The sequence below is a fragment of the Mytilus edulis genome, chromosome 9 (genome assembly GCF_963676685.1).
Source record: "Mytilus edulis chromosome 9, xbMytEdul2.2, whole genome shotgun sequence".
In the NCBI taxonomy this organism is placed as follows: domain Eukaryota; kingdom Metazoa; phylum Mollusca; class Bivalvia; order Mytilida; family Mytilidae; genus Mytilus; species Mytilus edulis.
The window spans coordinates 6,582,322-6,598,072 of NC_092352.1; the positions used below are offsets into that span (position 1 = coordinate 6,582,322).

The 15,751-nt window shown below is 31.0% G+C and overlaps 1 protein-coding gene across 1 annotated transcript; it reads left to right on the forward strand.

Annotated features, from left to right (window-relative positions):
* On the forward strand, positions 1–15,430 carry LOC139487549 (uncharacterized). The gene is made up of 10 exons (XM_071272431.1): positions 1–184; positions 1,235–1,398; positions 1,765–1,898; positions 4,457–4,596; positions 7,703–7,862; positions 9,441–9,526; positions 11,871–12,026; positions 13,017–13,146; positions 13,504–13,572; positions 14,519–15,430. The coding sequence occupies exons 2-10, from the start codon at positions 1,310–1,312 to the stop codon at positions 15,301–15,303; spliced, it is 1,749 nt and encodes a 582-aa protein (XP_071128532.1). The 5' UTR covers positions 1–184; positions 1,235–1,309; the 3' UTR covers positions 15,304–15,430.
* The last annotated feature ends 321 nt before the right edge of the window (positions 15,431–15,751 follow it).

Genomic DNA, 15,751 nt, shown 5'->3' on the forward strand with positions numbered 1-15,751 from the left:
CTGTTATTAAAATTTTGAAGGTGCTTCTACCAGACAGACATTGCTGTTCTCGAAAAGTACATATGCCGACAGATTACATGACTTATGGGAGGGCAACTCAGGTTCAACCACAGTAACTGACGATATCTACAGGAATACATATTTATTACAGGAATGGAAACTCAACAGAACAAGTCCACTTGAAGTAAGCATACATATTTACTGTAACGAAAGCATTAAGTTATCCCCTCAATATGCAAGTATTAGCTATTCTTTGAGTTTTTTTGTTCATTTTTCATTTCTTGTTATTCATTCAAAAGATTTAAATTTGAAATTAGTAATATAAAAATCTCTTCTCTTACAAGGCAAATCTGTTCGGTAAAAATTAACAATAAATTAAGTACATCGTTACATATACACGTCGATTCACAGTACAAATCTAGAACATCTAAATGATGGTGATTATCTGATTTAAGGTGGTATGGGTGTCTTCCTCCATCTTGGATTGTAAAAAACAGAGAATCAAAGGTCCAGATTTTCCATCAAGTTAGCAAAATTTGATGCAGGAATGCAGATGTTTAATGTATATTTTCATTTAAAAGTACCAATTTATAAGAATATAACTTCTAAATATTGATATTTTTGCAAATGTTAATTATTTTTGGTTGTTTTTATCTTTTTTAAAAATTGGCATTTTAAGGGGAGGTAACTCCAAAAAAGTGCATTTTCTGAAGGATTCTGTATGGAATTTTTCTATTTTGTATTTTAGCCGGAAAAAACGTACTGTGACCCTATCTTTTCTTTTGATATTCTCAAAGCAGTGTCTGAAAGCTATCTTTTCCTGAAGTATTTAACAATTCTATCATTTTGTTTAGTTTTTAATCACAAAATGGTGTTTTTTCCTGTATAATCCATACAAAATGTGTCATTTTGTCCCGTCCTGTAGCTAGAGAAAATGCACGGTGACCGATCATTTTTATTATATTTTTCAACATGTATCAATAGCTACAACGTTTTGGCAAAGTATGAACAAATTCTATCATTTTTATTTTTGATATTTTAACATTGAGATTAAATACCTTTAAATTAAATTTTCTGATTTATTAAATTAGCTATGAGTTTTTTCATAGTTTCATATTTTTTTCTTATAAATCTCTGAAATAAAAAACCAAAAACCAAAAAATAAAAACCAAAAACGTCTAGTAGTCTTTGACGAGAATGATATGGAATATTAATTAATATTCTTTCTTTACAGGTATCATTAATACTACGGAACTCGTTTAACCATACTTTGTTTAGAATATTCTTCAGTGTATCATACAATACCAGTATGTCTGTTTTAACCAGTGTTTTGAATGGTTCACATATTAAACCAACACATTTCACTCCAATTACCGAAGAGGTAAACACCATGTTTGGGTAAGGAATTAAAATAGAATAGTTTGAATAGAAATAAACTCATCATAGATACCAGGACTAAATTTTGTATATACGCCAGACGCGCGTTTCGTCTACAAAAGACACTAGTGACGCGCGAATCCAAGAAAGTTAAAAAGGCCAAATACATCATGAAGTTGAAAAGACACCAAATAATAAAAACAAACATTTGAAGCTTATTTCTGTGCGCACGACAAAGGCTACTGACATAAACTTCATCTCAACAGGAACAATAATGATAATAAAAATATACCAAGCAACAACATCATAAAAAGAATACACCGGAAGAAACTGGTTATAATATTACATGCATGAATGAGTCCTGACTGTTTCTTTTTCAATTTCCAGATCATCCAGTATACCATTCTCTATCAGGAGCCGTAGTGATAGTTTGAAAGCCTACTTTGCAGTTGTCAATACCTATAAAGATATCAAACTACTGTTTTTGAAACATGAACAGATCCCATTTAGCATAGGGAACAGTTGAGTAAAATAATATTGTCTAGCTATATAGATCACTCCAACATTGAGTTTATATCGCAGATCATCTAGAGTGACACAATCCTATGAAAGACCGATCATGTCAAAAACCCGATAAAGTAACGCGTTAACATTTAACGCGATAAATACAGTTTTAACGCGTTTAAATAATTTTTAACGCGTTATTTAATTGTTTAAGGTGGCTCGTGGATAAACAAATTTCAGCAAAAAATTGAACCTTAATTTTTTCATTACAAATTTTATTTATAACACTATTAGTGATTACTTTATGATATGGTAAAAAAATCAACCTAAAAAAATCGATTCGATTTGGCCCCAGATGACTTTTAAAATGTTTATATCATTGAAAAAGCTCCAAATTATCTCTCTTTGGTGCAAAAATGCCATTTTTTGGCATTAAATTTGAAATGTCTTTTTTAACTCATCGGTGACCTATATTTTTTATTATTGTTTTCATATAAACTGTACATAAATTAAATTATTGTAAAATTTCAGCTATTTCTGTAATTAGTTATTTTTTTATTTCGATATTACCTCTATTTCTCCTATTAGTTCAACAGAAAAAAAGGACATTAACAAAAATGTATGCTTCTTCCGGAGGCAGATTGTGAGCTTAAATGAACGGTGACCCCATTTTTTTTATTTCATTTTTCTTTTAAGTATATGATAAAGTTCATTTATAAAAAAATATAGCGAAATCCTACATTAGCAAAAAAAATGTGATTTATACCCAGAAGCCCCCTTAACGCGTTAAGCACAAAACTACAAAAAATGACCGAAAATACTTTCTTCTTTCGCCATAACAACGTTTTAAGGCGTCAGATTTTACTCGAAACTTACTAAATGAAATGGCCACATGTGTCATAACTTTGTCAATTAACGCGATAAAGTTTATTGATTTTCAGCACATTTTTATTATCATCGTCGTTAATTAATTATCGCATTAAAATAAAAATTAACGCGTTAAAAGCATTTTTTACGGGTTAAAAGCATCTTTAACGCGTTAAAAGCATCTTTAACGCATAAGAAGCATCTTTAACGCGTTAAAAGCATCTTTAACGCGTTAAATGCAACTTAAACGCGTTAAATGCAACTTTAAAACTTTAACGCGTTAAATGCAACTTTAACGCGTTAAAAGCATCTTTAACGCGTTAAAAACATCTTTAACGCGTGAAATGCAACTTTAAAACTTTAACGCATAAAATGCAACTTTAACGCGTTAAATGCAACTTTAACGCGTTAAATGCATCTTTAATGCGTTAAATGCATCTTTAACGCGTTACTTATCGGGTTTTTGACATGATCGGCCTTACATAGAATCCTTCCGATCTAATCAGATTCGTTGTAAATAACTATATAAAACAGACGACTTTTATTGGAATTATGTATGTGAATTATAGGATTTAATGAAAATATATAAAACCCCAACTTTCTTTAAAAAATCATGTTTACTATTACATGATTTAAAATTTAATTCGCTGTATCAGATAAAATCAAATAATTATATAATTATGTTTATGAAAACGAATATGTTAACAAGCAAGAAACGATTCTTAGAGTTTATCGATCGATTCAATTATACTGGTAACCTTTTTTGAGCAAATGAACACAGTCACCTTTAAGGATGTACTTTGGTGAGGTTTTGGATTTTGTGTCAAATGTTCGGACTCCTTGGTGTTTTTCCATACAATACAATGTAAAATATTTCGCATTCGGCTCAGGGGATATTAACTCTAAACCGGGAATGTCACAGTGTATACCCTGTCTGAGACCTGAATAACATATAATATATATATATATATATATACAACTCGTCTAAACATCAACCCAACAATGTTAGATCTGTAAATTTGCTTTCGCAAATGTTTGGTTCTTCCCTCGCCGGGATTCGAACTCATGCAACTGTGATATCGTGACACCAAATCGCCTGCACTGCAGCCGTCCCGCTAGACCACACGACCACCTGGGCTCTCAAAAAAGACGTTTAAGGCGTCAGATTTTACTCGAAACTTACTAAATGAAATGGCCACATGTGTCATAACTTTGTCAATTAACGCGATAAAGTTTATTGATTTTCAGCACATTTTTATTATCATCGTCGTTAATTAATTATCGCATTAAAATAAAAATCTTCTGAACAGCTGACATCCATCAAGACAAAAATTATAAAAGAATAGAAGTACTATCGAGGTTTCTGATATTAAATAAACTGATAACATATAACTATAAGGTAAACAATAGCAACGACAGTATTGTAGTAAAAATACAAAAGCATTATTTCTTTAATGTGCCACTTACTGAAAACAAATCTCTTCTAAAAACTATACAGTCGGTATTGGACGTATAATGATATTTCAGTTCTTATTATTAGTTTAAGTAATCTTAAATTAACCGTACGGTGACATAAAGCAGTTAATTTATATGTCATTTTGGTCTCTTGTGGAGAGTTGTTTCATTGTAAATCATACCACATCTTAATTCTTTTTAATATTGACTCCAGAACACAAGTGAATAGTGCATTATTTCCTTAATTTTTCAGGTGTCATATCAACAACATACCAGTATTGTGCTATTCACAATAGCGGATATGAAGCCATTGTATCTCGTTCTTCTGAACAGCTGACATCCATCGATTCCTGTGCATGGTTTTGCAATGACACAAACAGTTTTGCAGTACAGGTTCAAATATGTTTTCTTAAATTCACCTTTAGGGAAAGTGTGTAAGAGAATTGACTACAATTATACAAAGCGACTATAAGAATGATAAACATAGTTCGAAAAACAATATTTTGATCCAGCAAAGTAATGTATTTGAACCTTATATATGATGGCAATGTTATTATTGACAAATACTTACATTCATAGAGATGAAAATCAAGAAAAACAGTCATTTATTTTGAAATTAGTATTTCGTTAAAAGGTTAAGGTGAACAATTGATACGTTTTTATAGTTAAGTATAAAAAAGAAGATGTGGTATAATTGCCAATGAGACAACTGTCCACAAGAGACCAAAATTACACAGAAATTAACATAGCTCACCGTACGGCCTTCAACAATGAGCAAAGCCCATACCACATAGTCAGCTATAAAAAGCCACGAATTGACAATGTAAAACAATTCAAACGAGAAAACTAACTACCTTATTTATGTACAAAAATAGAACGAAAAACAAATATTTAACACATATACAAACGACAACCAATGAATTACAGGCTCCTGACTTGGGACAAACACATACATATATAATATTAATGTTAAGGTCTATTATCTTTTTATTGTAGGTTTATTTTATAGATTTGTTCTATATGTCTATGACGGAGATAATTGATGTAAGACTTTTAGTCGTACAACAGATAATTGATGTAAGACTTTTAGTCGTACAACAGATAATTGATGTAAGACTTTTAGTCGTACAACAGATAATTGGAGTAAGACTTTTAGGCGTACAACAGATAATTGATGTAAGACTTTTAGTCGTACAACAGATAATTGATGTAAGACTTTTAGTCGTACAACAGATAATTGATGTAAGACTTTTAGTCGTACAACAGATAATTGATGTAAGACTTTTAGTCGTACAACAGATAATTAATGTAAGACTTTTAGTCGTACAACAGATAATTGATGTAAGACTTTTAGTCGTACAACATATAATTGATGTAAGACTTTTAGTCGTACAACAGATAATTGATGTAAGACTTAGTCTTACAACAGATAATTGATGTAAGACTTTTAGTCGTACAACAGATAATTAATGTAAGACTTTTAGTCGTACAACAGATAATTGATGTAAGACTTTTAGTCGTACAACAGATAATTGATGTAAGACTTTTAGTAGTACAACAGATAATTGATGTAAGACTTTTAGTCGTACAACAGATAATTAATGTAAGACTTTTAGGCGTACAACAGATAATTAATGTAAGACTTTTAGGCGTACAACAGATAATTGATGTAAGACTTTTAGTAGTACAACAGATAATTGATGTAATACTTTTAGTCGTACAACAGATAATTGATGTAAGACTTTTAGGCGTACAACAGATAATTGATGTAAGACTTTTAGTCGTACAACATATAATTGATGTAAGACTTTTAGGCGTACAACAGATAATAAATGTAAGACTTTTAGTCGTACAACAGATAATTGATGTAAGATTTTTAGTCGTACAACAGATAATTGATGTAAGATTTTTAGTCGTACAACAGATAATTGATGTAAGACTTTTAGGCGTACAACAGATAATTGATGTAAGACTTTTAGTCGTACAACAGATAATTAATGTAAGACTTTTAGTCGTACAACAGATAATTGATGTAAGACTTTTAGTAGTACAACAGATAATTGATGTAAGACTTTTAGTCGTACAACAGATAATTGATGTAAGACTTTTAGGCGTACAACAGATAATTGATGTAAGACTTTTAGTCGTACAACAGATAATTGATGTAAGACTTTTAGTCGTACAACAGATAATTGATGTAATACTTTTAGTCGTGCAACAGATAATTGATGTAAGACTTTTAGGCGTACAACAGATAATTGATGTAAGACTTTTAGTCGTACAACAGATAATTAATGTTAGACTTTTAGTCGTACAACAGATAATTGATGTAAGACTTTTAGTCGTACAACAGATAATTGATAGTTCTTGAAGATGCATCCTATTTGTTAATGATTAATTAAACATCACAAGTATTCCTAGATCGAGATATTAAGATTAATATTAGAAAATGAAACGAAGAACATATTTTTACAATAAGACATGCATGAGTCAACGGTATAATAGTATACTATTTCGTTTTAGAATCCAAGATTTTATATTGGTTAAGGCTACATTAAAGTTTATTTTTTTTACCTTTAATACAAAGAGAATTCGAGCATACTCATGTAACTTGTTAAAAGTAATCAAATGTAACAGACTTATAATCTAATACACCAAACTCAAGTTTCGTCTACATAAGACTCATCATGAGTGCATTGACACTCAGATCAAAATAGTTTTAAAGCCAAACAAGTTCAAAGTTGAAGAGCATTGAGGACCCAAAATTCCCATAAATGTGCCAAATGCGGCTAATGTAATCTATGCCTGGGATAAAAAAAAAATCCTTAGTATTTCGGAAGATTCATACTTAGTGACATCCCACCTTACCATTAACTCGTATTACTGACTGATAATTTTGGAGGCGGCTCATGCATTTTTTAGACTAAAATAAAGTAAAAGAAAAAGACCATATATATTAGAATTCATTTTTCGTACATTGCTTTCAATTTCTGATATATATTGTAATTTGAAATGTTGCTTGAACTGTAGAAAAGTTGTAATAAAAACCAACAAGATGTTATTCTTAGTTAAATTATAAAAAATACAAATGTTGAAAACGATGACATTTAAGGAAAAAGGAGAATCAATCATCTTTCAAACTATAAATAATAATAGGTAATGGCAATCATACGCTATAAATACAATTACTGATATTTACGAGATTACAGGACAGCATGTGATTTCGAAGATAAAAAATCTTTTTTTTTTCTATATATTTTACTGGTAAGACATGTTGTGAAGACTATTAGCTTCAAACAAAAAGTGTTTTATTGACAAATACAAAACAATTTCCCGCATTAAATTCAGTCTTTAGAAAAACATGAAGCCTTAAATAGCACCTTTTTTTTTATATTTACCTGCTGTTTGCTTCTTTTTCCCTGTTGGTACATTCGATCTCATTATGTATTCCATGTATAACAAGTGCAATTCATTTTAAAATATTTCAAAAATATTTCAGTCGACAGGAAGCATGATGATATGCGAATGTGTTTTCGGATCAACCAATCTCATCCATCATAAAGTGGACGATGTTTTGTGTCTTCCTTTCACTTGTAAAGATGAAAATAATGACGACAAACCCTGTGGAATGTCACAAGTAATGGCTGTTTACTCACATGGTAAATATCAGACAACAAAATATTTTATTTGTACTACATTCTTTATTATTTGCCTTTTCACAAAGACTATTGAATATTTTGATGGTATCCAATAGAATTCTAACTGACGGGTATCACACGTGTCTGTTGCAAACAACGGAATACACTTACAAAGAAGTTGAAAAAGATGACAATCTAATGCAATCAAGAGATATTCTTACCATCAGTGACTGTTAATACCACTTTATTTAAAGATTAATTTATTAAAATATTGGCAATGAAAAAAAAAAATTTATATTCTCCTTCAAACCTTTTTTTACCTCAAATTTTGATATTTCAACAAAGACTTTATTTAAAAGATAGCTGTTCATATTTTAGAAAAAATATTCCATATTGACATTTGATAAAAGTTTAAAAACATCTCAGCTACCAGAATTAAAACAAATCGACAATTTAACCTTGAACACATCATATAATCCAATTAATTAAGTCAATTATGCTTGTCAAATGCATAAAAGGTTGAGGGCATAAAACTTAAACGAGCAAACATAAGACATACAAAATCAGGAAAGACAACTCAGCGTAAGGTTATTGTAGGCATCGACGGTGTTAGTTTTACAATTTTACTAAGGCGATTCCTAAAACTATAATGTGTGCTAATCAAGATGAATATCATATTGAACTATTGTGCAAAGTAAGGGATCGCAAGTGTCTTAATCGTGTTTCATAACAGACTCTATCGTTTGATTGAGTTAAGCCTGCCAATTGATATTTTATCGTGTGTTTTCTATGTTGTGTGATGTTATGCTATTGTTTCAAGAAAAAGGGAGATGGTTTGGTACCATTAAAACTTTTAATCCCACTGCAAATGTTTGTACCTGTCCTAAGTCAGGAATCTGATGTACAGTAGTTGTCGTTTGTTTATGTAATTTATACGTGTTTCTCGTTTCTCGTTTTTTTTTTATATAGATTAGACCGTTGGTTTTCTCGTTTGAATGGTTTTACACTAATAATTTTGGGGTTCTTTATAGCTTGTTGTTCGGTGTGAGCCACGGCTCCGTATTAAAGACCGTACATTGACCTATAATGGTTTACGTTTTTAAATTGTTATTTGGATGGAGAGTTGTCTCATTAGCACTCACACCACATCTTCCTATATCTATCTATCTATGACGAAAATAGCTGCCTACGTCGTTTCATATTTGCTACATATTGTCTTGAAGAGAATAATCCGGAGAAGATAGTGGTTACCGTTGTTAAATTTATTTATATCTAGTAAAAGTAGTATGGTACATTTATTTGATAATTATCTTTGTTCATTGTTCATCTACTTCTCATAAGTAGAAGAGGTTGATATTTTGAACAGTCAGCTGTATATTATTCAAACCTGCATATTCCTCCATTAAGAGGTTTACAGTTGTTTTTTTTTTTAATAATTTTTGCCATTTGGTTGTGGTATGACTGACTACAAGGCTGGTTCATGAGAATGTAAGGGCTATTGCCATATTCTTGTATTTTATTTAACGATTTCAACAACTCAAAAACAAACAATGCAGATATGTCACAGAATTGAAATGTATCATTTTCCATGTTTTGCAGATGTGAAAAATTTTGACAGCACACGTGTTATGTTCTCTGAAACAGAAGTGAACTTGGCAGATAACGACCATTCAAAAACTTTCACGGTATGTTCCAGATAATTGAAAGACAACTCATGGGTGTGTTTTATTTAATCCAAAAAAAACCAGACTTCATAGAGTCCCATTAGATATTTTGATTAAGTGTTTAATCACTGGCAATTTATATGTAAGTACAATGAACATATAATAACCATTCGTAAGTACTTTTTTGTATCCCTATGATGTGGTGATGTTAAAATTTTAAGAGTCATACTTAAATTATAGACTTTACTTTATTCAGCAGGAACTTATGATTTCGATTTTCAAATTATGTTTTCTTATTTTCAAAGCAGGTTTAATCTGAAATTTCCAGTTTCATAAACAAAAGTTAAAATGTTTTTTAAGTGTGATGCAAAATGCAATTTCAATTAATTTTGTAAATCATGTCATGTATTGTGTGGATTATTATTTCTTAAATTACATTGTTGGTGGATAACTAGTAACAAAAAAGCCATCAAGTTATTGATAAAAATATAGCCATATTGTTTCTATGGAATCATTTCGTTGACCAAATTTATTTTACAACATTAATTTGTATCCAATATGTTTCCTGTATGAAGGATACAGTCCTTGGATGGTGTAAACTTCCCAAAACAAACGTGTATGGTGTAATGGTGTATGGCATATGGTGCAATGGTGTAAGGTGTATGGTGCTATGGTGTGTGGTGTAAGGGGAATGATGTAATGGTGTTTGAGGAATGGTGTGATTGTGTAACGTGCGATCGGGAATGGTGTGAATGATGGTGTACGACATTTCATTGGTTTAAAACGAAGTTCTTTTTATTTTATTTTCTCGAATTGTAAAGAAAACATTAATAATAATCTTAATATTTGAAATTTAATTGCTTTATGGGTAATTTCGGATCGTGTAGATAGAATGGGGAATGATGTATGGTGTAATGTGTAAGGTGTATGGTGCAAAGATGTAACGTGTATGGTGTAATGGTACAAGGTGTATGGTGTAATGGTGTATGGTGTATGGTGTAATGGCGTATGGTGTTAGTGGGAAGTTTACACCATCCAAGGACTGTATAAAATGATTGCAGAAACAGATCAATGATTTCCCTCCAAAGAGATGTTGCAAGGTATCTTTCTTAAATATACAAAGAACATCACTCATGTCTACTCGAAAAATAGAATTAAACACCCATTCCGTTCCTATGTGTCAACTCGAGAGTGTCTATTTCTCACATAATTTCCTTAGTTAAAAATGATGCCCCTCATGGGGTTGTCCAAAAAAAAAAATATCACATAATCGCATAATCAAAAATATTTGTCGATATAATCACATAATCATTGATTACTTTTATAAACGAGATAATGAAACAATCTTAAATACAGTCCTCAATTATAAAATAATAGAATAATCATGAAATATGTTATCTAGTATTCAAATACTCACTATGAAAACGACCAAGAAATCACATAATTCAAAACCCCATGAGGAGGCTCAAAACATTGAAAGAAAATTTAATGTAAATCTAACCAATCGGTCCCAGTACTCAAAATATGTCAATTCTTTATGGATTGATTTAACATACATCCATAAAATACAAAAATAAGAAAGCAACGAATGAAGTTATAAATTTGATATATGCCTATTTGTACTTCTTTGTTAAATATTTGTTTGAGTTTATTGGGATTAAGATTATAACAAATGTTGACGACTGTACTCCTATTTTTGACATTTTCACCTATTATGTCTGTTTGTATTGTTCACGCATCGTTGTATATATAATGGAATTTGATGCTACTGTCATACATGTGAGAGGTTTAGCTAGATATCAAACCAGGTTCAATCCACCATTTTCTACATAAGAAAATTCCTGTACAAAGTCAGGAATATGACAGTTTTTTATTTATTCGTTTGGTGTGTTTGAGCTTTTGATTTAGCCATTTGATAATGGACTTTCCGTTTTGAATTTTCCTTGGAGTTCAGTTTTTTTTATGATTTTACTTTTTTCTTTTAACATGATATGGGGGCCTGGGTGATCGAGTGGTCTAAGTATTATCTTCTGTAACCACTAGCCAGTCAACACTGAGGTTGTGAGGGTGCACTCGACTACAATCTCTATTGACTAGAATTGTCAGATTTCCTATCGTAGGTATTTTTCTCAGGGCACTCCGGCTTCCTCCACCAATAAAAACTGCTCGCCACGAAATAGCCTAAATGCGATGCTTAATAGTGACATTAAAACACAAAAAATCAAGCCAATCAATTAAATGATATGATTTATAAAATATTGTTTTTATTTTCTTTGGTCATTTATGAATACAAATAATTTGTTTTTGAAGATGCTTGTCAGATCTTAATCGTTTTTAGTATTAACCTCTACGTATTGTTTTGAAGGTTGAAATTGGAAATGGAACAAGTGAGGATAAAATCATAACTGGTATCTCAATCTCCAAAATAAACTTTGCCATTAGCAATTTCACATTTGAATATTCCGGAGAAAGTTGTTCATCTAGTGAGTCGTTTCAAAGATATACTGAATTTAACCCACAGGTAAGAACAACATTATGAATAGCATAAATCTGCTTAACTTCAAACATGGTGTGACCAGATTCGTTAATTTTTTTTTTAACTTTTATTTTCACACCCGGCATAGTTTCGGGTGAGGCAGCCTCGGTACAAAACAATTTGACCAGATAACATATTTCAAATTGTATACACTTTTTCAACCTAAGAAATAAATAAATCCCCAGCTGAAGAAAATGTTTTCTTGGAAAGGGAAAAAAATTAAGCACACGTTTAAGTTGAATTGAGTTGTAAAAAAATAAGGACGACGTGGAACATCATCAACATCAACAGAAGCTGATACACCATTAAAAAATTAACCGGAAAGAGAGAAAAAAGAAAGTAAGATGATAGTGAAACACAAAGGAAAGCGATGTCAAAAACTGATAAGTTTATAGTAAATAATATCGTTATTAAATAGTAATAAAGCTTTTTCAGGATGTAACCGCACTATAAATGACAGACTTTATAGTTTTAATTACTTGAATATTAAAATGCATGTTGAAATCACGTGACAAAAGGAAATTTATTTTAAAATGAACAAAAATAAAAGAGAATTGTCATGACATCTTTGTTAAATAATATATACAATATTGAATAGGATCATAATTTGAATCCACCAGTCAAGACTATGTAAACATACATTTCAATTTAACACTAATTTAATTTACACAACTGTAAAGAACAGAAACAAATATAATACCACCACTTCTTATTTCATGTATATACTTAGTAAATAAATCTGACAAAAATGCCAACAACTTTATCGCTCCCTTCAAAAGTATTTCAGAAGCATTAGTAGTTATCACCTAGCGTAAAGGACTTTCTCTAAAATAGATGGTGTCACAATATGATTTAATTTAAGAACTGGTAATGTTCAATTGAGAAAAGGATTCATTATAATTACAATTTAACGTGTATATAAATAACAATCTATTGATGAACAAATATAATAAAATATCTATGTTTCATATACAGATGTTTGATGCTTCAACAATACATATGATTGAACCGCTGCGTACATCATGTTTGAGGTTGACAATCTACCCAAGTGATACTACACTACCTGTTAATCCTCATTGTCGTGTTATATTATACAAACCCTCTGGTAGGTTGATTATTTGATTGATTTGAATAATTACTTATTTCCCTATGTATCATTCTTTTTAGATATATAAAGAAAGTGCGCACCCTATAAGATAATAATAAATTCTGTTTTCAAATTTCAAAAATCAAAATTTCAGCTATTGTTTTGAACATATGTTGTCGAGCATTTCAGTGTTCTTGTAAGTCTTTGTTTTAAGTCTAGTATATGTGCTTTGTTTTAAGTCTAGTATCTGTGATTTGTTTTAAGTCTAGTATCTGTGATTTGTTTTAAGTCTAGTATCTGTGTTTTGAAAATGACATTTGAATACTTGTGCGCTTAGTATCCAATAAATTTACTCATATGATTTTAAATTCACAGAAGACTATGTTACTGCAGATGGAATTGGGATATACGGATATTACCATGACAGCACAGTGGACAGTAGTGGTATGATTCTAAAAAGATAAATTCTACGATTTCCGATTTCTGATTTAATGACATTGTATTGGCAACATTTTGACCACAGCTTGTTTTAATGTATTAAGAGAAGTGATATGACTTGATGTCTTCATAAGAGAAATTATCGAATTTCATTTCATTGTGAAACCATAATGTTTCATTGAAAACAAAAAAAGCGATACACTTATGTCTATTGTACGAAAACCCCTGCTGTGTAGTCCTTAAGTATGTGGGAAAACAAAACCCGAACACATGTTGAATAAGAATATATCACACATAGCGGGAAAAGCTTACCCTGTGGTCTCCTTTAAAGTCATTGCGTTTTTCTCGATTTTATTGGTTCTTCATTTGTATCATATCATGAATGAATTTACAAGATATAAGCATCACAAAATATAATGCCTTTAAAATTAACTCACTTATTAATTCCTAATATATCAATACACTTTAAACCACCGTGTGCTCGATCTGTGTAGATGTTAAAAATATTAATCACTTCCTCCCCTGATACAGAGTATACCATTCAACATGTGTATAAAGCAGTATATAACAATAAATTGAAACCAAAATATTATAAATGAAAAAGAAATTGTACACTTATTTCATTTAGATATTTCTATGGTTATTGTTTATTGGCAATTATCGCTATTTTACGAAATTGTCCTTTGATCTTACTGACTGGTAATTTACCTTTCTCAGCACAGTCGGGTGATATAACAAATAATTGTGAGCGCGTGCCTGTTGTCACTGAAATTAACAACGTCTTCCTAAAATAGCGGTTATCGTTGGTCATATCAACTCGATTACTTTTCGATTACTTTTCTTATTTACTCGGAAAAGTTATACTATGTAATGGTACACTTATAACAATTGTTTTATAAAGTAATTTATGACATATTTGCATATTTGATGCTTGTGTTCTCTGTATTTGTAGGTTCTACAATAAAAACATCACAACCAGTTAACTCTATACTCCCTACTTCACATATCGACACGGTGGCATGGACAACATCACAACTAGTTACCTCTATACTCCCTACTTCACATATCGACATGGTGGCATTTACAACATCACAACTTATGACCTCTATATTCCCTACTTCACATATCGACACGGTGGCATTTACAACATCACAACTAATGACCTTTATACTCCCTACTTCACATATCGACACGGTGGCAACATCACATCTAGTTACCTCTATACTCCCTACTTCACATATCGACACGGTGACAACATCACATCTAGTTACCTCTATACTCCCTACTTCACATATTGACACAACTACGGTGATTGCATCGCAAGGAATTACATGTACTTCCTCACCAACAACTGTTTGTTCCGATGAAACTACGCCTACAGCAGAGGAGACTACAGAACCGACACATTCTAAAACAAACCCGAATAATTTGACATGCTTTTCTTTCTGCTATCATAATAAATACCATAAAAACTTAACGACAGAACATGTTCAGAACATCAGAGACGAAATTCGACAGTTCCTGTTGGTTGACATCAAAACCCTCTCATCACAAATTAGAAAGAAGATCTCAGTACGCGACAGAAGAACTAGTGCTACGATTATAGGAAGCATTCCGATGAGTATTCTGTTAGCAGTAATTGGATGTGTTGTTCTGTCAGATTTAAACATTATAATGATACATTTGTACGGTATGGTGAAAAATATTAAAGGATTGTTCTCCTTTATAAGAAGATAATATTTGTTTAATTGTTTAATATCTTGTTGATTGATTAATGTCTCCAGCTGAAGAAAATCGTCATATAAACATTTGTTAAAGACAGTAATCTGTACATTAAATGGAAAGCACTATTATGTGTTCCATACTTATAGTTTCATTATTACGAAGCCATTTTTTTCAAATTTAGTTTTGATGTGGTGTGATTGCCAATAAGACAACTCTTCCCAAGAAACAAAATGACACAGAATTTAAGATTTATAGCTCCCCGTACGGCCTTCAATAATGAACAAATCACATAGCGCATAGTCAGTCATACAAGGCCTCGAAATGACAAATGTAAAACAATGCAAATGAGAGAATTAACGGGGAATTGTAGTCGTTTTTTGCTATAGTATTAAACTATTTTTTTGTAGTTTATGTTATAGATAATGAATTTTCAAGGTTTTTCTAGAAGTATGACACAGCG

Excerpts from the sequence above, each read along its gene's own strand:
- LOC139487549 (XM_071272431.1), top strand. The coding sequence starts at position 1,310 with ATGTCTGTTTTAACCAGTGTTTTGAATGGTTCACATATTAAACCAACA. Across the intron at positions 13,147-13,503 it reads TATATTATACAAACCCTCTG|AAGACTATGTTACTGCAGAT; the intron begins GTAGGTTGATTA and ends TTAAATTCACAG. Across the intron at positions 13,573-14,518 it reads CAGCACAGTGGACAGTAGTG|GTTCTACAATAAAAACATCA; the intron begins GTATGATTCTAA and ends CTGTATTTGTAG.